Source organism: Rhinolophus sinicus, chromosome 8 (genome assembly GCF_057876585.1).
Source record: "Rhinolophus sinicus isolate RSI-liver-muscle chromosome 8, RSI-T2T, whole genome shotgun sequence".
Taxonomy (NCBI): domain Eukaryota; kingdom Metazoa; phylum Chordata; class Mammalia; order Chiroptera; family Rhinolophidae; genus Rhinolophus; species Rhinolophus sinicus.
Genome location: NC_142508.1, coordinates 49415542 through 49440010, shown reverse-complemented (window position 1 = coordinate 49440010; position 24469 = coordinate 49415542). Strand labels below are relative to the sequence as shown.

At 55.2% G+C, this 24469-nt stretch overlaps 1 protein-coding gene across 2 annotated transcripts in view; it reads right to left on the bottom strand.

The window, feature by feature from the left end:
* PIEZO1 (piezo type mechanosensitive ion channel component 1 (Er blood group)) overlaps positions 1-18614 on the bottom strand; it is a 65265-nt gene extending 46651 nt beyond the window's left edge. For both annotated transcript variants that reach the window (XR_016022018.1, XM_074314451.2), the window contains exon 1: positions 18404-18614. Coding sequence is in view for 1 of the 2 variants with exons in the window: in XM_074314451.2 (XP_074170552.2) it covers positions 18404-18467 (64 nt within the window). In the remaining variant the exon portion in view is untranslated. The remainder of the gene's footprint in view (positions 1-18403) is intronic.
* Positions 18615-24469: the final 5855 nt, after the last annotated feature.

Sequence of the window (24469 nt, the reverse complement as noted above, 5' to 3'; positions counted from 1 at the left end):
TGAAAGCCTTAAGAACAAAGACAGAGGCCCCCTGAGGAAAAAGGAATTCTCCAGGCGCTGCCCTGTGGAATTTGGTCTAGAGATTGCAACATCAACTTTAGCCTGAATTTCCAGCCTGCTGGGCTGCCCTGCAAATTTCAGACTTGCCGATTTCTTAAAATAAATCTCCTCTCTGTCTTGCGTGTATATATATGTACACACAGATGCATAAATATATATGGGTGTATATATACCTTACGTAGGATGTCATATCTATCTGTATCCTGTTGGTTCTGTTTCTCTGGGAAACCATGACTGATTCAGCTGGGTTTCAAGGTTCTGCACTGTGAACACCAGGATGGCCTACCTGTCTCTGAGGTCCAGGCCCAGGTGGCTGCTTTGGACAGCTGTGTGGCTGCGGGGCTGGGGACGGACAGGGTGCCAGGGGCCCCACACGTTCTCTGTAAATTCAACAAGCTCATGAAGTGACCAAGGGAAAAATCAACACAGTCTGCTCATAACAACCGGCCTGGCCCCACCCCCAGGAAACCAGCCCCTGGAACAGGGACCTGGACCACACTGTTCTGAGTAGCCAAGGCAATGACTAGCACGGGCCTGGCAAGATGGCCGGGGGCCTCCCCAGGCTAAACCCTGGGCTCCAGCAGGCCGGAGGTGGGCCTCAGTTTCCCCCTTTGTACCAAAGGTCTTTGACCAGCTCACCTAACATTCACTTTCCTTTTCTTCATTTTCAAAAGTTTTTTAGATGCAGAGAAGCACAGAAAGTATTACACATCCAGTCCCACTCCTCCGGGTACTGGCTGTCTGTCTCTGACACAATTCTCGGCCAATGTAAATTTTACTGAATGAAACTTGACTGATTATGCTCAAGTGCCCTTTGCTCATCTCCCCACAATTCCTCTCCCCTCCTCTAGAAAAAAACACTCATGAATTTCAGTATTATCCTTCCAGGGCAGAGCCACTTCTGAGCTCTGGAATTCTATCTGGGGTCATTACCAAGGGGCATTCCCAGCCTGTGACTGTGGTGTCTCTAGGACCTCAAAGCTCACTGGCCTTTCTGGGCCAGGCCCCGTGCCACCACAGAGGTGCCAACTTCGCCTGTAAGCCCAACTTGGCCACTCCCAATTCCTAGGAGACCAGAACGCAGAGGCCCCAGGCCGGCTTCCCAACGCAGTCCTGCCGAGGAAGGCAGAGGTCTGGGCAGCTCATGATGAAGGTGAACAGGGGCAGGCCCTGTCCTTCTGCATAAGCAGGCCACGGGGCTTTCTCCCCTCTTAAATCAGCTTTGAAACCTCCAGAACCATGAAGCCCCAGCCTTCTGAGAAGTGGCTGAGGGGGAAGCTGGCTTTGCTAGAAATCACGCTTCCCCTCCCCTCATCTCAGATCCCCAAAAGTGTGGTTCCATCAGCTCTCGGCCTAGGCAAAGCGCTGTCCCCCACCCCTCACTTAGAGGAGGAGCCCACAGTGGAGGGAGGTCCCATCGTTGTCTGCTCATGAGGAGGGGCTGTGCTTTGGAAGGAAAGTCTTCACAAATCAGAAGCCAAGGCCGCTCAGCCAGGGAATGACAGCCAGGCTGGACCAGCTTCCTCTGAACTGGGTCTTTAACTGTGGGGCAGCTCCTTGCCTGCAGCCGGGAAGTAGCAGCCCCCCTCACAGGACTCAGAGCAATGAGGGAAGCCAGGGGACTCTAGCTCCTGGCACCAGCAGGACAAAACCAACACTCCCTAACGTGCCGCCAAGGCCCAGCCTTCCCAGACATGCGCACATGCCGACAGCTCCCCAATATCTGGACTCTCTTAAAGCAGCCACGAAGCTCACACAAGCAAACCCCATCCTCACATGCACGGGCCATGCATGCCCCTGGCCCCTGCATAGCTCTCTACCACCTCCTTAATTCAATGCCCCCCCCCAATCCGAGGCTTACAAAGTGGGACCCACAAACCCCTGAAGTTCTGTGTTGTCATGGGGGAGGGGCCATCATGCCTGCTAGCTACCACAGGCCATCACCCAAGGTTCAGTCCAGCACCGCGTGGCTGGTGGCACAGTGGTCCTTTCAGTGCTGCCTGGTGGGCCCTGCAGCCCCTCCTCCCACACCCTCCCTGGCCCTCAGACCACACCACCATTGGTGTACTAGCCGCTAGTGTTGAAACAAGCTTCCCAGATGAGAGGAGTCGATTAAGCAGCCACTTAAGAGCAGAGACCGACATTTCCTGCACCCTGTGGGAGGCAGCGGGTGGGGACAGGGCAGTCCTGGCTAAAGCTATACATTCAGTTCCTGGAAAAAGAGGAGTGAGAAAAAAAGACTAACACAGCCCTATCACCCACTACATCCTGTTTTTATGGAAAACTAATCTAATTCCTAACAGCAGAGCAAGCAGCAGACATCCTCGGGGGTCCCAAGAGGCCATGATGTACGGGCCCCAAGAGGCGGGAGGGCTCCCATGGTCCAGTGTGGCAGAGCCAGCCACCCTCCCCTGCCAGCTCCATTCAGGCTCAGAGTCTTCATGCCCCAAACCCCCACTCCGGGGAGGTAGGTGATTGATGGCCCCTTCTCAGCAGTGAGGAGCAGGCAGGCTCTCATCCACACACCCCAATCTCAGCTGAACCCTGCTCCCGTCACCTTGAGGCTGCTGCCCCCAGTGGCAGGTAAGAAAGCTCCAGAGATGCCACGAGACTTGAGGACCTACTTCTGGGCCTGGTGGCCTAGTGGCTACAAGACTCAGGCTTTGGAGTCAGAATAGCTTCAGCTGGAGGCCTGGCCCCATGTCTGTGGGCTGTGTGGCCTCTCTGAGCCTCAGTTCCCTTACCTGTAACATGGGACACCAACCCCATCCACCTCCGAGGTGCCAAGTGCGATGCCCTGTATAGAGCTGTAGGCACGTTGGTTATTACAGTTGATTCTTACTGCTACATATGTGTTGTTTGTTAACATGAAGAGTGCTGCTGTCCCCCACGTGGGGCCGCGCCTGTGCTTGAGCCTGACAGCCAAGGGCTGCTCTCAGAAATGCCGACCACCGGCCCAAAGCCTAGGAGCCCTGGGACTGGAGTCAGGCCTCACACCCACCTTCCCACCACTGCACCCTGACCACGGACACCCTCCCTGCAGGTCAGGGCCTAGCCTTTGGGAATTTGCAGACTCCAGTCAATATGAAGGAAAAGCCGAAAGTGGCTGGCCCCTGCCCCCAGGCCTGGCTGCACTGTGTTCCCCAGGGTCCCCGCTAACACACAGACAGGACACATGGTTTCTGTGCACCTCCTCCAGCTGCTGCAGCTGATGGCAGGAAACCAGTGAGTGCCAGAGAGCAGGAGGGCCTGGCATCACCTACACTCACTCAGCACACAGGGGGCCTGCAGAAACTTGCTCCTAATGCCTCCCCAGGTTGTCCTTGCACTTGGAGAGGTTCCCGAGGCTAAGGCCACCTCCCACCACATGCACACACTCACTGACACCATCCCCACTGCCTGGGGTTCCCCCTCCCCCCACTCTGCCAGCCAAATGTGACAATTCCATCCTCATAATCTCTGTCAGAACGGGTCCTGTGGAGCCTGAGAGGGAACCTGTGGGAAAGGCAGCCCATGGGGACAGCCTGACACTGTTCCCAGTGAAGCGTTCCCTGGTCCTCTGTGCCCTGATACCAACCACATACCCGCCCTCTTCTGTCCAGCCACACAGGCCCCAGAGCTGACTTCTGGCTCCCATCCTTTCCAGCTGTGGGACTTGGAACTTACTTCATCTCTTTAAGCTATGACCTTTGTCTCTACAACATGGCTGACTCAGCAGCTGCCCCAAGAGGCCACAAGAAAACTCAACGGCTGACATGGTGGGAAGCTGAGGAGAGTGTCTGCCAGGGACCCACTGATGGCAGAGGGGCCCCAGGGGCCTGCACAGGACACCCCTGTCTTGTTCTTTCCATCAGTCAATGCCCAACCCGGTCCCAGGAGCAGGGAACTGCCTGATGAGGCCACGTCCTTTCCCTAGAGCTTCTCAGCCAAGGCTGGTGATGGTTCCCAGGGTGTGGAGCCAGGTGTCCTTCCTCAAGTAGGGCTTGAAAAGCACGTCCCCCCAGCTGCCACCACTCTAAGGAGATGGGAAAAGTGTCAGTGCGGTGCCCACCATCCTGAGCAGGGCTCCAGGCCATGGGCAGGGGTGAGCTTGCCTGGACCACTCCCTTCCTGCCTGGGCTGGGGAAGACCCTCCTTCAGCAGCCCACAAAGTTGGCCATGCAGTGCTTTTGCCGCTGTCCTGTGGGAGGACCTAGCAGACTTCACTGTTCTTGCCCGAGCAGGCCTAAACCTGGGTGCCGTCATCCCGCCAGCTGTCACCAAGCTGCCAGACAACTCTGTGCCTCAGATTCCTCACGGGTGAGGCCACTGACATGCCCAAGGGCTCCGATGAAGAGCTCTTTGGTTAAAGTGCGTGGCATGCAGCTGCATCCTGGGTAGGCTTCGTGATGACATGGGACGCAGCCCTGCTGGCCCTGAGAGATGGGTGACTAAGAGGCTGGTCATTGCACGGGCAGCCAAGGCTGGGAGGGTGTGGGAAAGGCAGCACCAGCCCCACCTCTCACTCAGGTGGACTTAGCAAGGTATTTCCACCCATGGCACCTGGCGGGTTGTCCCCAGGGCCAGGAGGCCAAGCAGGCGCTAATATTACAAGTGGAGATGAAAACAACTGGGCCCCTGAGAGACCCCACAGATGGAAGGGTGCTGGGCACCCTGCCCCCGGCTCTGCTCCGGAAGGCCTGCCTGCAGCATAGCAGGTAGTTACATCCCACTTTTATGGGTGAAGACTTCAAGGCTCAGAGAGGCTGAGTGACTTGCCTCAGGGTACCCAGCAGCAGAGGGAGGACTTGGAGCCTCATTTGACTGGCCAGCTCCAGGCGGGAGGAGGAAAGGAAAAGCTCGGACTGGGAGCTTTTCCATCCTACGCCTCTGTTCTGAGGACACCCGCCACCCCAGCAGGCAAAAGGAGGCATGTGGCCTCTTAAACCACTGGTTCTGAGACCCTCACTGCTCACTCGAGCCTGAATCCCAACAAGGCTGTACCCTGGAGTGCCCCAGTGACCATGGTAGAGGTTTAGAATGAGTCACCTCAAAATGTGCCTCAGCGATATGTAGATTATTTTGAGCTAAAGGCAAGTGAGACCCTGCAGGCTGGAGAAACTTCTGTCCTCCCTTAACTACTTAGAAGAATTTAAATTAGTGGCCTTGTCCATAATACATTATCAGAGGCAAATTGTTTGAACTGTCGGACAGAATAAACTTCTAATTACTGACCATCTGCTCTTGTTATCATCCTGCAATGACCTTCTTCCCCTCTGAAGCCCCAAGGTGGCTTACCTCATCCTTAGCTCAGAATGTCATATGCACCTCATTTTCCCTTTCTATCTTTGAACCTCTCATGTATTTTGAGTCCCTAACTAGCTCACGTATGTGAGGTTCCCACGTGTATGTAAGTAATTAAATTTGGTTATTTTCTCTTGTTAATCTGTCTCATGTCGATTTAATTATTAGATCCGCTGAAAGAACCTCAGAAGGTAGAGGAAAGTTTCTTCTTCCCTCATAGTGTTTAGGATGAGATAGACATCTGGGCAAGCTGAGGTCCCAAAGCTTCCGCAGTGGGTCTCCACCTACGCAGAGAGCAAGCAGGGGCAGAGCCAGGATCCATAGAAGCGACATAGGCAGTGACTATGACCAAACACTCAATGCTTTGAGGCCATCCTGGCTGGAGACCTGAGTCCCCACACAGCCACCAGCATGACCATCCTGCTACGAGACCTTGGGGTCCGTCCAGCATCTCTGTTGCCACGGGCTGACATCTCATGTCCATGGTCAGAGCTGGGAAAAAGTGGCAGCAATCTGGGCCCTCTGCACGGTGGCAAATGAGGAAGCCAGTGGCACAGCGACTGCCTGGTGCCTAGGATAACCACGTGGGTTTCTGCAGCCCAGCCACCAGTAGGAGCTACCACTGAAAATCTGTAGGAAACCAGTCTCAAGTTACAAGTAACCCATCGATGGACAGATGCAAGGACGTGAGTATCCGAGAGGCTGCGTTTACACCACCAGGCCACTCATCCCCAGGGAGGCCTGGGTTTGCGAGAAGCGAGCCCCAGCCTGGCAGAAGGGTAAAAAAGAAACTCAGCACCAGGCTTCTTTCCCCATGAGATGGCTCCCGGGCCCTGCCACTTCCTCCTCCTCTGAGGGCTGACCTTCGGCAGCTCCCACCCATGTCTTTAAATTCACCCTGTGCAAAGCCTGAGCTTCTGAGGCTGTCCTGGTCAGGATGCGTTGGCAGCACTGCCCCCTCAACAGAGGCCACTTCATCTCAAAAGCCCTCGGCCCTCCCGCACAGGGCTGGCACGCAGGCAACGCCTCCTAAAGACATAAATGCATGCACAGGCTCCTGGCCTCTGGGGATGCCTGGAAGTGTCTCTCTCAGGCTCTGGAATGTGATGCAGCCTGTCCAGCCCAGAAGCTTCTCGAGCCTCCTCTGGAGACAGCGATTAATCACTCCTGCATCTGCCTCCTACGCCTTCAGTCCTGGAGGGTCAGGGGGTCGCCTCCCAGTTGGGTCTCCTCGATTCAGAGTGGGCCTCCAGAGGAGTACATTCCCCTCTGGTCCTTGCAAGTAACTCTTGGCTTCCAGACTTCCTCCCTTGCTCTCCAGGACAGGGAGCTGAGGAGGAGGAGGGGATGGGGCGAGTGGGACCACATGGTGGTTCAACAAAGGAAAGCTAAGGGGGGGTTCCCCAAATGGGAAACCACGGGACATGAGGTTTGCCCACCCAGTTCGGAAGCAAGGGAGGAGAAAGGGAAGGAGAATAGGGGCCTTGCTCCAAGAAAAGGGGTCGGGGTGGGGGGGGGGTTTGAGGTCAGGCAGGAAGCCAGAAGTCTAGTGAGTGGAGCAAACTCCCTGTGTGTGGCCTTCCCCAACCCTGGGTTTTCTTTACTCAGTATAAGTCTGGCTTCATTCTGGGGAAGGATTGAGATAGTGCCCCCCTACTCCCACCCCCACTGGAGTGTCTCCACCTGCAACCCCAGGGGTGCAAAGCCACCCAGGGCTTCCCCAGACTCCTGGCAAGAGTCTGACAGGGCCAAACAGAACAGTGGGATGACAGGTGGGCACTGCCTCCATGGGAAGAAGAAGAGAGCCCAGTATCCCTCTGGCTTCCTTAGGCAGAAGACACATGGACAGAGGGACCCTAAGTTCATCACCCATCCTCCAGCATCCAGGACCCCATGAAGAACAACCTCCAGGCAGACAATGCTCCATACTTTGTTTCTATGTTAATCTAATTCTCATGAGGTCAAATATGTGCCCATTTGCCAGGATGAGGAAACTGAGGCAAGAGAGGTTGTTGCCATGGTCACAGAGCAAACAAGCTCTGATGATGAATCACACAGTCAGTTCCTGAACAAATGGGGCGGCCACCCCAAGGGCCCCCTCAGCCACCGCCCCTGGGCTTTAAGCCACCATCCCTGAATCACCCACCCCCCCTCCAGCACCGGCAAGCCCCCACTCCTGACCTTTGGATATTGGGGGCCAGCCTGGCCACCTCCCCACGGCTGAGAAGGTGTGCACCCACTGTTAAAGTCTGGGATGTGGCTCCTGTAGTGAGATAGGAAGTGGCCCCAGGCTCAGGAGCTGATGAGGTTGGTGTGAGCCTCAGAGAGCACAGCATCAAGCAGTGCCACTTGTCACAGCCTCTGCCTACGTCCCCCTCCCACCTGCAGGATCAGGCCCTGACAGTGCCATAACAACATCAGAAGGACAAGAGCCTGCCCAAGGGGAATACAGGTACCACCACTGACAGCAGAATGGCTCAGGGTGGAGAAAAGCCCGCCCGGATACTGGTCTCTGGGAAGCGGGTTGGTTCTCTACAAAGTAGAGAAGAAACAGGCGTGAGTATATGCTGTGCAGCTGGGTCCTGGCCAGGATGTGTTGGCAGCACTGCCTCCTCAACAGGGGCCACTTCATCACAAAAGTCCTCAGCCCTCCCGCACAGGGCTGGCAGGAGACGCAGTACTGACCCCGGGGAGGTGCAGTCATTCTGGACAAAGAGAGGAGCGGAGAACTCACAGGCAGCTCATCTGCTGGGGAGATGCAGGAAAGCACTAGGGCCGCACAGAACTCCCTGGAGAATCAAACAAGACAGGCCACCCGGGACCAAGCTGTGCTGCACTCGCCAAGCACCTGGGCACAGCATCCGCAGGCCCTGAAACTGTGCTGTCCTTGGACTCAGTGGTCCAACTCCAGGAGTTTATTTTGAGGGGAAAGGGTCAGAAGGAAAAGCAGGCAGCACACAAAGATGGCTACTGCATCCCTGGGCATGGTGGGAAAGGAACCCAATTCATCCAACAGGTCGCTCAGGGGGAGGAAGCCACGCTGAAGACAACAGAGCGAGTCCCAGCCATGCCCAGGAAATCCAGGACAAGGACAGGTGAGCGAGGGACAGTCCCTGCAGATAGCAGGACACAGGACCTGGGGGGGGACTCATCACAAAAGGTATCAAAGGCGATTAACGTCAGGGTGACACGGGTGGGGGGCGAGTAGAGGGCAAAGGCGGAGGCAGGAAGCACAGAAGGAGACCAGTCAGCCTGAGTGGCCAGGCCCACCTATCAGGAAAAACTGAGACAGATCCCGAGTGCCAGGCACCCAGCCACAGCCGCCCTTACAATGTTCTGGCGGGAAGCTGGCCATTTACACAGAGCACATCACTATTAACAGAATTTCTAATGAAAATACCTGCTCTTAAAAAAGACACCATTCAGAAAATGATTAGAATCAGTAAGTCACCGGAGGGGAAAACATTTGCAGTGCATATAGCTGATAAAGACCTAAAACCTGAATCCATAAAGAACGCCCACAAGTCAGAAATAAAAAACGAAAACCAGTTTTTAAAAGTGGGTGGAAGACTTTGAGACTTGTCACAAAAGATATCAAAGGCGATTAACGTCAGGGTGACATGGGTTAAAGATACCATTTCACAACCACAAACTGGCTAAAATCAGAGGCCACAGCACCACAAGCTGGTGAGGGTGTGAGCCCTGGAACCCTCCCCCTGTGAGGGAATGGAAACAACGTAACCTGGAGAAGCCGCCAACCCCACGCCCAGGTGTGTAGGAGTGAATGAAATTCAAGTATGTGTCCACAGAGACACACACAACTAGCTGCCTTGCTCTTACCGTGTTTCCCCGAAAATAAGACTGGGTCGTATTATTAAGTTTTGCTCCGAAAGATGCATTAGGGCTTATGTTCAGGGGGTGTCATCCTGAAAAATCAGGCTAGGGCTTATTTTCCGGTTAGGTCTGATTTTCGGGGAAACACGGTCATCGCCAACCCAGAACAGGAGAGTGGATAAACAAACGTGGTGTGGCGCTTACAACAGAGGACCACTAACCAGCACTAAAAAAGGTGCCACTGACAGCTTGGACCAACTGCAGAGACTCTGCACTGAGCAAAGGCAGCAGATACAGAAGCACACGGCCCTGGTTGTCCCCCAAACATGAACCCCAAATACAGGCAAAACTAACCTAGAGTGACAGAAGTCAGAGAATTGTGTGTATGTGGGGGGGGGGGGGGGGAGTGACCAGATGGGGACATGGGGGCTCTTGGGGCAGAAGTGTCACAGATATACTCCACTGTCAAAAATCACCAAACAGGACACTTAGGATCTGGGCACTTCAGCGCTTGCTCGTGATAACAATGCACAGACTAAGTGGGGACTGTGCCAGGACCCCCAAAGCGTACAGCAGAGCCTGGCTTAAAGCAGGTTCTTCAAACATATTTGCCAAGTGAATGAAGGTGGCAGAAGGCAGCAGAGTGCCCCAGTGTCTGAAGGGGAAGAGGGTCAGCCACAGGAAGATGGTGGCGAAGGAAATAGGTGGCAGGGCCCCGGAGCGAGAAGGAGCTTGGGGTGTTGGAGGGAGATAAAAGCTGGGTGTTTGTGGGGGACAAGGCACAGATAGAGGAAGGAACTGGGGAGTCATTCGATAAATTGACAGGTGGGAGGTACAGGGGCTGAGGGCCCCTGGGAGGCAGGAGTGGCACAGTAAGAACCCTGGCTCTGGGGGCAGGTGGACCTGGTGCCAACTGCCATATCCCTCCATGGCATCACCCCCAGGCCCCCTGTTCTCACCTGTGAGATGGAGTCACTACCACTCACCTGTTAGAAGTAGCATGCTCACTATAGAGTGCTGCTACCAGCAACAGGCAGGGATGGTGGGGACTCACTCTGAGTGGAGACTAGAAGATTGGGGGCCATGTTCCAGGCTGAGGAGCAGGGTTTACAAGGTGGGCAGTGGGCAGCTCTTGGGGCTTTACATGCAGGAATAGCTGCTCAGATATCTCGGTAAGTCCCCTTGGCCATGGGACACACGGTGGACACAGCCAGAAGCCTGGGGCAGGGAGGGCAGAGAGGCCTCCATGTGCGTCTCAGCCCAGGCTGCTACGGCAGTGCACATGGGTGGAGATTGCAGAGGGGGTGGGGAGACAAGTGGACACTGAGCTAGAGAAATGACACAGAGGTTTGTGCCCGAGTGACCAGTCAGCTGGAGGCAGCGGCCGGACAACTTCAGGGATGAAGAGACAGAGCGAGATCAGGAACAGACTGCTCACCTTCCCCTGATGGAGACAGAGGGCAGGGAGCTCAGGAGAGGCTGGGGAGCTGGTGCCCTAGGATGACGTCACACTCCAAAAGGCAACTAGCACACGGCGTCCAAACTATACCTGGGCTGTAAGTCACCAGGGCACATGTGAGCTTGCAGACAGATGTTGGGAAGTGTGGGCCACCTGCTCTTTTGTGAAATAGCCTAAGACCACAACCCCCACCCCAGGATGGCAGACAGACACACCCACAGCACAAAGCCTGGCGCTCGGGAGCTCCAGATAGGAGTTGGGTCGTGGTGGTCCTTTGTGTTCCTGGCTATTGGGAAAGGAAAAGGAAAGATGAAACAGTTAGGAATAGTGGATGGATGGATGACTTTGTTTCCCTTTTAAAAACTCCTTTCAGGTTGTTAAAATGATGTGTTGTTTCAGTGGTGTTTTAACTATAAACAGAAATCAAGTGAATGGGAGAGGGTGGTGAGAGAAGAGAGGGAGAAGGGCGGGAAGGAGATCACAGCAACGTGTGCACAGAGGCAGAACGGGAGCGAGGCACCTTGGAGGAGCTGGGGTCTGATGGGGGTCCCAGCCAACAGGTCACAGGCCCTGGGAGTTCCAGGAAGTGAGAAACACTGAGACCCAGGCCTGAGGCCTCTGGGGCTCCTCAGGGGGCCTCCTGCCTGGGGAGCCCACACCTAGCCCTCTCCTGCTGTCTTCCAGTCCTGGCCACAATCACAGGCCTTTGGCTGTTCCCGCAGGCCTGAGGAATCTATTTATGTGGCAGTTTTATTCTTTTTTCCCCCTGAGGATCCACGGGGAGGGCAGGGGAGGCGAGGAGAGCGGGAGGAGGGACAGGCCTAGCTGGCACACCTGGGCACTGCTCCCTGCTCTCTGCGTGGGCCAGCTCCTCCCCACCTGGCAGCTCACGGACCTGGGATGGACGCATGGCCATTGAGCACCCCCTACTCTGCAGGAGCCCTTGGTGCTTGGGCCCATCTCAGCCACCCATTCACTGGCAAAAGAAACCACAGGAGGAGGCCGCGGTCCTTCTTTAGCCTGAACCCAAGGAAGGAGAAGTGGCCTCGGCTATATATACTTATGGAGAAAACAGTGTGTAGATAGAAGGCTGGTAAACACCCGGCCCGTTAGAGGGAACCTAAAAATACTCCCTATAATTATGTTATTAAAACACACCAGAAAAATGGACCCACCCCACGGAGCAAAGGCCCCCAGACGGCTACAGGGAAGTGGGAGGACACACACGTCAGCCTGAGCGTGCCCTGGCGTCACCCGGGCGCTGGTCTGGGCCTGGATGCTGCCCCACTGTGCTCCCAAGCCAGCTGTCACCTCCCCCTGATGGGTGGCCTGCCCTAGGGCCGACCACGCTGCCCAGTCTCATACTGCAGCTGCTCATCTACAGAACAGGAAGCTCCGGGCCCCATGTGGACCCCCGAGAAAACACACTGTGATTCCCAAGGCCTGGGGGCAACCTCAGCTCCCATGAGATGGGGGAGCAGTAACTGTGAATGCCTGCCTGGGAAGGACAGAGGGGAGGCCGCCGGGTCATGGGGATGCAGGAAGGACACAAGGCAGAGATGTTTATGCTTTGACAAAGGAGCAGACAGGCCTGAACAACAAACAGCGTCCTAGGAGGCCCACAGTGCACTGGCCAGGTCTCCTGCTGAGCGTGGGTGAGGGGCAGACAGACCTACAGGGTTAAAACAAAAACTTCATCTCACCTGATTTAACATTTCACTATTTTATTAAAAGTCTTCATACATTACTTACGTAATTAAAACTACATTTAAAAAATGAAAACTTGGAAGGGAACCAAGTCTCAGGTCCCGAGGGTCTACTCCGCTTGCCCAGCCCTTCTCCTGCCCCACCTCCACCTGGCCACCACCAGGGGATTGGAACCTAGAAAGAAATGCACCCCCACAGCACCCCCATCCACCAGGCCACTCGCTTGGCTCCTTCCAGAGACAGAGGGCCCAACCTTGGGGCACTGCCCTGGTCTGGGGCCCTGGAGCTGAGCTGCCCTCCTGCCTGGCTGCCAATTTCTCTCCCTCCAGCAGACTGGCCTTGCCTGGTGCTCACCTTTCCCCAGCCTGTCCAGCCCCGTGTCCAGCCTGGACCTTGTTCTGTATGGTACTGTGTTTCCCCGAAAATAAGCCCTAGCTGGACCATCAGCTGTACTGCGTCTTTTGGAGCAAAGATTAATATAAGACTTGGTCTTATATATATTATTTAAATATATTTTATATTAAAATAAGACCGGGTCTTATATTAATCTTTGCTCCAAAAGACGCAGTAGAGCTGATGGTCCGGCTAGGGCTTATTTTCGGGGAAATGGGGGGGTAGTTTTGGGTACTCCGTCTCGTGTGGCTTATTTGTTGCACTGCGTTTCTTGCCTATCTGTGATAAGCACACCACTGTGTGAATAAACACAGGAAAGGCACCTACAGAATCAAAGCGCCAGGAGCTGGGAGACCCCAGACCTCCTGTTACAGCCAAGAAAACCACGGCCTGGTTAGAAACGGAGAAGGATGAGCCCCAGCCCCTCCCACGGCCACCACCATTGGCCCTGAACCAGAACTTAAGCCCCTGGCTCCTGCCCAGAGCTCTGTCCCTTGAGATCTGGATGATAGAACGCTTGAATAAATCTAGGAAAGACTCAGGGAAAGGTCCTGTGTGAGCTCACAGGAATCTGTGTGGGTGGGCATAGTGCATGCTGGCCGAGGGCCGGGCTGCACACACCCACGGTCTCTTGGCCAGCCCTGGACACCTCACCTCCCCCTTCCTGGGACTGTCTGTGTGCACTGACCCCGGGGGCGGGTGGCTCCTTCCATTCTGCACCCTGGAGACCCAACCTGGCTGCTGAATACCAGCATGTGGGCCCAGCGTGCTGGCACATGTGGAAAAGTGCTCTGGGGTTCCTGGCCTACCAGGAGTATGGGGGCTCCCGTCCAGAGACTTGGAGACCAAGAGATCAGAGGCCTGGGAGTGGCCATTGAGATTTTACTGTCTTGTTTACAGGCGAGGAAACTGAGTCCAGGAGAGAGCGGTAAGGGCCTGGCAAGTTCAAAGCAGGACAGAGGCTGCTGTGGCCAACAAACCCCTCCAGCAAAGTCAGAGGAGACTCCCCCATCTGTCCTGTCCCCTCCCCTCCCCTCTCTGCTTCCTTTCCCTCTCTGTCCTCCCCACGACCTTCCACCCCAGGGTCTCTCAAAGGTGACATCCTGCAAGGTGTGGGACTCACCTGCCCCCAAAAGGAAAAGATCTCATCCGGAGCTTCCTCACTTCCTACCTTTGTGATCTTGGATGAGTGAATTAACTTCCCCAACCCTCAATTTCCTCATCCAGAAAACAGGCTACACTCAGAAGAATTCAAACGTCAAGAGTGGAACGAAGCTCAGGTGTAGAGCAGGTGATCCGGCCCCACCTCACCATCTCTCCAGGAGACTCAGGCTGAGGGGGACAGGACAGGGAGCTGGGGACAGGGCCGCCAGCCACATGCTCCCCTTGAGGAAAAGCTTGAGACAAGAACTCCACGAGGGTCCACTGCCTGGCAGACATGTGCTGCCTTACCAACTGCTTCTGGAACACCTGGTTCTTACTACCAGGAAGGACCAAATTGCACTGGCAACCAGAAGGGGAAAATCTACATTTAAAAAGTCTATATATGGGGCGGCCCGATGGCTCAGTTGGTTGGAGCGCAGGCTCTGGTCAACGGGGTTGCCAGTTCGATTCCCATCCGCAACTACACGAGCTGCCCCTGAGCTTCTAGAGGGGCGGCTGGATGGCTCAGTTGGTTAGAGCGCCAGCTCTCAACAGCAAGGTTGCCGGTTCAATTCCCGCATGGGATGGTGGGCTACGCCCCCTGCAACTAAAGACTGAAAACAGCAACTGGACTTGGAGCTGAGCTGCGCCCTCCACAACTAGATTGAAGGACAACGACTTGGAACTGATGGGCTCTGGACAAACACACTGTTCCCCTATATTCCCCAATAAAATTTATTTTTTAAAAAGTCTATATATTTCTAAAATAGACAACAAAGAGAAGCCCAACAATTTGTTGAATCCTAAGGCAAAGGGGATTTCTGAGGCCCAGAGGCTACCCTGGACCCTGAAGATTGTGGTAGCAAGATCGGAAAGATCCATAATCCCTCCGGTGGGCTGGCCCCACCTCCCCCCCAGCCACAGAAAGCAATACCCTGAGCCTGCCCTCAGAGTAGAGGGAGTCAAGAAGGGCTGCCGTCCTTCCTCTCCAACTTTGAGCACTGAAAGCAAATTCAGTGCCCTGTCAGAACAGGGGAGACACCGCCCAGGAAGCAGCTCGTGGGGCCAGGATCTGAGACTGGGCACTCCTCCTGCCTCCAGAGACGACATTTCCTTTGTAGGACCCTTCCTGGCTGGGCCCCAGGCTCTCTATGCCCTGGCTTCCAGCACGATGATGGCCTACAGATGACCACAGGTGACCCATCCTCAGCTCCTGGACAGACCCTGGCCCCGCCCCCAAAACACACACATGCACACCCACCCATCAGTCCTGCTGACTCATTCAGTCTTCCTGGGGGCCGGCACAAGGCAGCGGCTCATCCCCAAGGTCACAGAGGAAAGCAGGACCTACCTCCAGCTCCAAGGCCACCCCGTCTGGGTGCGTTCCTTCCTAGTGGCACCACAGAGCATAGCCTCTGGACGGGACAGACCCAGGCTCTGTGCTGCTCTGAGAGCCGAGCACAGTCTCATCCCCAAGGGGCAACTGGACAAATGCTAAATTCTCAGACCTGGACTGCTGTAAGGCCCTGAGGCCCAGGCCTCTGTTTTGTCATTACCAAAAGAGCAGACCACGTCCTGCCTGCCTCACAGGGGTGTGGAGACAGTGATGGTGACAACACTATGAAAAGGAGGAAGTGTCCCCATTCTAAATGGTAACACTTCTCAGTGACAATCAGTCTGATGCAGGTGACGCGCCAGTGTGTAGTGGGTGTGCCTGTGAGGCCAGAGGCCTCATCCTACAGCAAAAGAAGCCATTTTGCCCCATTACCTGTTTCCTATAGTCAGTGATACAGTTACTGCCTTCTAACCACTTCCCTTTTGACTACGTTTGTTTCTGGCTGTCCCTGGAAGGTCAAGAGTCAGGAGGTGTGGCCTGTTCTATGGGAATCACAAAATGTCTTGCCCTGAAATCTCTCTAGAAGCTTCCAGCTTTGGGTCCTGACTCCCTAGGGCTCCAGGGACAACAGGTGAGCAGCCTCTTCGCCCCCCTTTACAGGGGGAGTCTGGGAGTCTGTCAAGATGAAGAGGCCAGGCGGGGCTTTTCGGGGAGTAATTCTGCACCACACGGGGAGTGGCATGGGAGCGATGGGGCACCCCAGGATGACTCAAACCCTCCCCACAGCCCCTGCCTGAGCCAGCACAGGACACAATGTGACTAATATCTTACGAAGGCCTTACCCAGCACCTACCTCTCTCTTCCAAAACACTGTAGAAATAGCTATTTCCAGCCAGCGCTTGAAAGAGAGGAGGGCTCCCGAGACAGTAGAGTGAACATTCTACCTCCAGCCAGCCAGCACGGCCTTGAAATCCGCAGGACAGCTAGCGGGTCCCTAGGGATGGGAGCTGCCCACGCCCTGGACAAGAAGAGTCTCAGGTATCACCCGCCAGGCTGGCTCGACACCACCCTCCCCAAAAGCTTAGGAAAAAATACTGAAGCCCAAGCCCCACAGCCAGGCACAGAATCAGTGTGGGGTGTGGCCTGGGCATCAGGGCTTTCTAATTATTAATAGACTTTATTTTGGGGGCAGTTTCAGGTTTATAGAAAAACTGAGCAACAAGTACAGGGAATTAGTCATCAAGCTCCCCAGGTGACTCGAATATGGCCCAGGAGAAAACCCCTGAGCTAGCACCACCTCCACATCCAGGGACAAGAGAACTCTCCCCCATCACCACGTGGGGAACAACAGAGACCCAGAAATGAACCCAGGACCCCTGCCTAATTCTCAATCAACAAACTCCAGTCCTCGGGCCAAACCTGGACCCACCACTTGTTTTGGCACAGCCCAAAGCTAGGAGTGGTTTTTACATTTTTTAATGGTTGGAAAAATATCCAAAGATTTCACGATGTGAAAATATTTACTCTCTGGCCCATTACAGAAAAAGTTTGTTGACCCTGTGCAAGGAGAGTCCACCATGTGTGGGGGGGTGTCCTTCAGGAAGGACCCCCCACCTCCGCAGGCCTAACGGATTCATTTCCTATCTCAACAGGCCAGGCTGAGGAGGCTGCTGTGCGCAGGACAGGTGAACCTGCACCTTTGAGAAGCTTACCTGTCCTCCCCCCATCCCTGCCACCAGCTTCAAGCTCCCTCTTGTTGGGTCTGTTCTGCTTGTCCGTGCCATCTGGCTCTCCAGAGGCACTGTGCACAGACAGCTGACCGTGTGCTCTCCCATGTTCATCCCAGCCTGTCCTGTCTACACAAGGGACAACTCAAATCCTCCTCTCCGACCTCAATGTTTTCATTGATTCCTGTCTTGAAAATTTTCCCAAGTTTCACCACCTTTCTCTGCTACAAATCAAAACACAGTCTGTCTGGGAGCCAAAGTGCAGGCTGCTGTGGATCCCCCACATTCCCGGCCCACTGGGAGCCTGTGCCGACCTATAACAGAAGTTGGCAGAGGCCTACCTGGATGAGTTACCAGGCTCTGAAAAGGCTTTTAGAATAAAACACTCCCACCCACCATGGTCTGACAGAGTTCCACCCAAGAGACAGACTTTTGCACCCAATGCAAACCGTTCCGTGTTTCTGTCAATTAACTGAATCAGACTACTTCCCCCCCTCACACCCAGTAGAGACCATCTCACATGGAGGGAGCTGAGGGCAGTGTGATGGGTGGAATGAGCTGCCCTGGGCACAGTGGAGGTAGGGAGGGTGCAAAGGGGGAGGCCTAACAAGCACCGAGAGCCACAGGATGTGCTTTCCGGAAGGGGCAACACTCATGCCAGAGCTGGGGACCCTCAGCTCTGACACCGCTGCTAGAGCCTCCTGGGGGGCGGGGGGGGGGGTGTTCCCTCCCCCAACTCAGGGCCCAGTTGCCCAGCTCCTTTCCGCAGCACTAGAGATGGAACGGAATAAGCCAGAGCACAAGGAAGGGCAGGGAGGAACCAGAACTACTTTTTCCAAAGGATGGGCCTGCCCCAGTCGGGCTGAACGTGGGGACGGGCAGGGAAGAGCGGGGGCGCCGCGCCCAGGGTACAGACGTTAGTTCTGCTCCAAAGGCTCCAGATTAAACAGCTCCAGGCAGGAAGCCCGCCTTCTCCCACACTGGTCAGGAAGTCATGATGCAAGTTTGCGCTTTTTTTTTTTAACACGAAAGAGAGAAAGAGATTCGTGCCCCCCTCACCCGCTCTCCGGCCCGTCCACGGGGGCAAACAATCCCCTTGCAGTGCTCCCCCCGGCCCCCGCCCTCCGGCGTCCGGACGGAGAAACCCGCCGCGCTCTCCCGGGGCGCTCGCCGGCCAGCACAGTGGGCGCCCGGTTGCCACCTCTCTGCCAGTCCGCCGCTGCCCTCCCAGCCCGGCGCTCGGACGGGGACCCTGCCGAGACCGCCCGCGCCACCCCGGCCTCCCTGGCGCTCTCATGCTTCTGGAATGCGGGCGGCGAGGGCCGCGCGTCCTGGGAAATCTCCGCGCCCGCCAGCTCACGGCCCCCGCCCCAGCCGGCCTCGCTCGCGGCGGGGCCGGGAACTGGGGAGCGGGACACAGCCGTGTCCCAACTTGGAGCTCACCTCGCCCGCCCCACTTACCGGCCAAAAGAGAGAAAGGCAGCAGCAACCAGTAGAGCACCGCGCCGAGCACGTGCGGCTCCATGCCCAGAGGGCCCGCGGGGTCCGCCCAGGGTCGCTGGGCAGCCGCGGCACTAAGGGGCGGCGCGGGGCGTCCGGGGTTGGCGCGCCATGGCTCACAGGGCGGGTGGCCGCACGTGCCGCGCGCGGCGGCCAGGACTCCCGGCTGCTCTGCCGGGACCCGAGCGCCTCCGCGCGCTCCTCCTCCTGGGTCCGGGACCCGCGCCCGCTCCGGGGACAGCCCTGCCGGGCAGCAAGCTCAGCGCGCGGTTCTGGGAAACTCGCGGAGGCCGAGCAGGGCCGGACGGCGGTTTGGCGGCTCCCTCCCTCCCTCGCCGCCCGCGGGCCTTTATAAGCTCGGCCCCCGCCCGCCCTCTGCGGCGTGCCCGCCTCCGCGCTGCCTCGACGGCCCGGCGCGCCCGGCACCCCCGCTGCCCCACGCACCAGCGCACCCCGCCAGCCCTCAGGGCTGGGGCTGGCAAGCCGAGATCCGAGACCCCCACCTGGCGTGCGCCCCAAGAAGACCCCCCATCCCCTATAGCCTTGGTGCTGCCGCTCAGTGTGAGCGTAGGGACGGGCTGGGGGCGCTTCTCCCTGGTGGGCCCGGCTAGAATGCTAAAGAAAGGATCAGCACCCCACGCGCAACTGCGCCCCGCGTGGCTAGAGCGACTTTCGCTTTGGTGCCGCAGACGTAAGGACGTAGCGCCCCCTGGGGACGGTGGGTCGGCTCGGGGGCCCCAGCCCAGAGGACCAGCACCCAGTCAGGCTGGGGTTGAGTGGGGGCCGCTTCCAGCCACACCTATCATCACCACCAGCTTTGCACTAATCACTTTGCCATAAGGCAGTAAGTGATAACAGCCAGAGCACTCGCCGAGGCCTATTGTCCTTTAGGGTGGACAGGCTAGGGTCTGAGTCCAGGGTGCTGCGCACTTCACCCACGTCACCTCAGTTTGGCCTTTGCCGGGTGGCTTGGCAAGGAGAAACGGGAAGGGCCCCAGAGTGTCAGAGATTGAGCCCAGGGGATATGGCTGGACACTGTCCAGGCTCCCAACTTGGCTGCATGAGGGAATGAGCGAGGATGGTGGGTGTGGTGGGAACCAGAGAGCCTGCAGCCAGCATTGACCCACTCCACGCTCGCTGACTGATGCAAACCAGAACACAGGACCAGACGGTCCGACTCCTCAAAAGCCACAAAGGGGAACTTTCATGAAGTCTGGCGTTGAAATGCTGGCTGGCTTTCTCCATGCCGCTCCTCCTGCTCTTTCCTTTCTCAATTCCCAGCTGGAGTCATGTCTGCCCCTGGACTTTTTCTAGACCCTCTGAGACTTGTAGCATTGGGGTTTCTCCTCAAGGTCAGAGTCTGAAGGAAGCTGGTGACTTGGAGTCCAGCTGATTGGGAGTTCTAGGACCCACCTACAAATGCGCCTGTTCCAGCCTCTGGCAGAGATGGCTGGAGCCATTCTCAAGGAAAGGCCCGAATCTGGCTGCCTTGAGTCGCCCCTTGGCAGGGGTTGGGGCAAGGGTCTCCAAGTAGCATCAACATCAATGGAGATAACCAGAGGACAGCCCATGTCAGCTCCACTGGCTGCTGGCATTATGGTCCCAGTAGGCCAACCCCCTCTGCACCTTGAGAGCATCTATGCGATGGGATAGTGGCCCCAAGCCGTGGAGTTGTGAAGATTTAAGAGGAGACTGTGTCGGGGGCTGGCCCGGTGGCTCAGGCGGTTGGAGCTCCATGCTCCTAACTCCGAAGGTTGCCGGTTCGATTCCCACATGGGCCAGTGGGCTCTCAACCACAAGGTTGCCAGATCAATTCCTTGACTATCGCAAGGATGGTGGGCAGCGCCCCCTGCAACTAAGATTGAACATGGCACCTTGAGCTGAGCTGCAGCTAAGCTCCCAGATGGATCAGTTGGTTGGAGAGTGTCTTCTCAACCACAAGGTTGCCAGTTTGACTCCTGCAAGGGACGGTGGGCTGCGCCCCCTGCAACAAGCAATGAAAACTGGACCTGGAGCTGAGCTGCGCTCTCCACAACTAAGACTGAAAGGACAACAACTTGAAGCTGAACGGCACCCTCCACAACTAAGACTGAAAAGACAACAACTTAACTTGGAAAAAAGTCCTGGAAGTATACACGGTTCCCCAATAAAAGTCCTGTTCCCTTCCCCAATAAAAACACAAACAAAAAAAAACCTCTAAAAAAAAAAAAAAAGAGACTATGTCAAAGTAGATGTCAAGTAACACGCACCTGCTGAGGGAGTCACCATCTGTCCCCTTGGTTATCCCCCATTATCATTCTTAGGCTGCTGACTGGGGAGAGGAGGGCAGGCAAAGAGAGAAAGGCTTGCCAGAATGCCAGGAGTTGGGATGGCAGAATAGAGTAGGGCTACCCTCGCCCCCTCCTCTGCCTGGATTGCCCTTGGGGCAATCATGGGGGTAGCTGGGGGGCTCCACTCTCAAGACACTGATATCCACCAGCACAGGGTCTTGAAGGGATATAAGACAATCTTGTTTGCATAAAAAGTTTAAATGCAAAAACAAAAAAGTTTAAAAATGAATCCTTTAAGCTGAGTCCTTCTACAAGGTTTTAGACCCTTTCCCAAAAGCAAGGTCTGTGGGGGTAGTAGGAGGATGCAGGGATGATGATGAAGGAGGCCCCAGACAGGCAGTTCCACAGCTTCCAGACCCACCACACCAGCTTTGGGGACCTGGCTCGCAGAGCTTACCACCCTCCCACCTGACTCCACTACAATTGCTCCAGAGAAAGGGGGAGTCTCAGAACTTCCTTGCAAGTATGCTCACAAAGTAACAGAACATGTGTCCAAGGACTGTGATTAGCAACGGACTAAAAAAAAAAAAAACAACTGTCCACCCACAGCAGGCAGCCAATAAATTACAGTGTATCCTGCAGTGGAGTACTGCCAGTGGGTTACAAAGAATCACATAACTCTGTGTATCCATATGGAACAATCTCTAAGATACAGTATTAAAACTGGGACTATTGATCTTGAAGATATAATATTAAAACTGGGACAAAGCAGCAGGGTAATGCCCATGCCTGCTGGACACTGTATCTCTGCGAGGGCACATAGGACCCAGGGCTGGGGCCCCAGTTATCCTGGTCGGAGGACCACATAATGGTCACTGAAATACTCGTTAGTGCCGTTGATTTTTTGGTATATACATGTATCACCTATTCACAAAATAAATTTAAAATGATCACGGCAGGGATAGATTCTCTGACAAGAGCTTCTCGACCTGCCAACTTGCTGGGTAGGGGGCAGCAGGCAGCACGGCCTGTCCTGAAGCCCGGGCTGGTCAGTGACTCACGTTCTGATCTTTTGCAGATGAGGACATGGGGGCAACAGGGGGTAAGTCATTTGCCAAAGGATAAGCCAGGGCTTGAGGTCAGCTTTCCTGACTCCAAGACCAAAGCCATTTCTGTGGGACGGGCAGAACAGACAGGTTGGGGCCCTCCTACACTGTTGCTGTTGATTAAAATAGTAACTTAGTCTTGGAGAGCAAGAGTGCTCTGGTTCCCTAGGGAACAAAGAAGGGCCAGGGCAAGAGTGTCATCAGAGGGAAGGTTATCACTCAGTTTAACTTTGTCCTCAAGGACAATATAGTCATTACTTGTCTACACTGCAAAATCAATTTTAAGAGGAAACAACGCAATGTCCATTCAGATGAATGGATACACAAAAGGTGGTCCAGCCATGCAATGGAATATGATTCAGCCATGAAAAGGAGTGAAGCTCCGACACACACTACAACATGCATGAACCTGAAAAACATGACGCTCATTGAAAGAAGCCAGTCACGCATGGACAAATGTTGTATGATTCTACTTATAGAAAATATCTAGAATAAGCAAATTCATAGAAACTGAAAGGAAATGAGAGGTCCCCAGGGGCTGAGGAGAGGAGGGCCTGGGGAGTTATTACTTAATGGGGACAGAGTTTCTATTTGAGATAATGAGAAAGATCAGAAAATAGTGTTGGTGGTTATGCAACAATGTGAAGGTACTTAATGCCACAGAATTGTATCCTTAAAATGGTTTAAATGATAAATTTTATCTTCTGGATTTTTACCACCATAAACAACTAACTTAGGAAATACACCCCTGGTTAAGATGGTTTTGAGCAGCCCATGCTGTGTCTTCCTTCCACCCTGAGCCTCCCCCAGGCAACCATGTTTTCTGTTTCTTCTGAATATTGTTTTCCTGACTCCTGGACAGAGACTTGATGAGATTTATGGGGAGATACATTTTTTATTTTCTCGAGTACATTCCCATTGAGTTTCCCCCGCCCCCGCTCCTGGAAACAAAGAACAGGATCGATCCAATGAGGAATTAGTCCACATCCAGCTCCCGTCCATCAGTAAGTGGATCCCAGGATTCTCCTAAGGAACCCGTCCATCCTGAACATAGAGCTGGCCTTGAGCAACTGTCCTCTCCTACCCATCTGCCCACCTGGAATCAGCCTGGTGACCCTGCTTCCTTGCTGCCCACAGGCCCAGCATTTGGCTCTGTCTGCTCAGGATGTGACAGGAGCAGAGTCACCAGTGGTGCCTGCCTCCAGCCCATGGCTCCAAGTTGGGTCTGGAACCCATCTGCTGGTCCCATGGGCCTGGCTGAGTTGGAAGGTTAGAAGTTGGAACCCACTATGCAGAAATGTGCCAACAGGTGCCTGTGCTGGGAGCCCTTTACACACGGAGAGCAGGAATCAAGCCCATACTTGCTGAGGGAACTGCGGTCAGGTGGCCTGATGAGTAACCGGCGTCTTCCACAGGAACCCAACTTGTAGAAGTTTGTCAGCGGTGGCCCTACCCACTTCTCAGCAATAAATATGAAGTCTAGCTGGACAGGACGATGGGAGGGACAGGGCCAAAATCGAGTGGGGAGCTGAAAGTCCAGACCTGAGCAGCAAGCACTGCCTGGATCTGTGGCAATGAACCTGCAGTGTCCAGTGTCCCCTGTGGCTGACAGGCTAGCGGGGCCAGTAAGAGTGAGGGGCTTCAGAGAGGGGACACACATGGCTAAGACAGGGCTCTGCCCAGCCCTCCATAGCCTGGCCCACATCAGCATCTGGGGCCTCTCGAGCTCTGCCAGGGAGGGCACAGAAGGATGACTTCGCAGCAGTAGTGGGGAAGGGGCAAAGAGAGGGTGGCAGAGGAGAGGCTAGGTCAGCTGACAGAGCGGCCTGAAGCATGGCTCTCAGTGCTGGAGGACCACAGGCTCCCTCTCTGAGCTGGGATCGTTTCCACCATCTAAACAGTTTTGCTTTTTTTTTCCTGGCTGGGGCGGGGGGTGCTGAAGAAAATGTCTACCATCAAAACTTGCACAAAGCAGGGGAATTGAAGCAGATAGGCAACAGGTTAACCCTGGAGTGGAACCACGGAGAAATTCCTTGTCTGGCAAGAGTAGGGAGTCCCTCCTGCTGGGCTAGCCTCAGGGTGTGTTGGACTGTACTGGTCTCCAAGGCCAGGGCCCAGAACATGATGTGAAAAGACTTGAGAGTGAGACAGGCCATCACCCTATTCATCCATTAGGGTTTGGGGACCAGGGTGAATGATGCACCAGTGGTTTTACAGAAAACCAGCAAGACTGAAGGGTTTATGACACAGGAAGAAGCTGAGCTCAGCGAAGGGAAGTGCCTGGCTCAACGACAGTCTACAGCCAGAGAGAGAGAGAGAGAGAGAGAGAGAGAGAGAGAGAACACATACTCACTCATACTGAGGCAGGAAAGCCCTTACAGCACCTGCCGCAGCTGCAAAAACTGGGGCTGCTCTGTGCAAAGGATGCATTCCTCCCAGGGTCCACCCCACCATGCTGAGCTAGATGCTGGGGGGTGGGAGTGGGGAGAAGAGTATTTCTCAACAGCTGAGAGGTCCGCCCAACTTCTAACTGCTCTTTTTCATTCTGGTGGGAAACTCTGAGATCTCACTGCCCCCAGCAACACCCTGGTGGAAACCACCATGGAAAACCCAGGATGTCACAGGCAGCTCCTCTCCCTACCAGGCAGAGC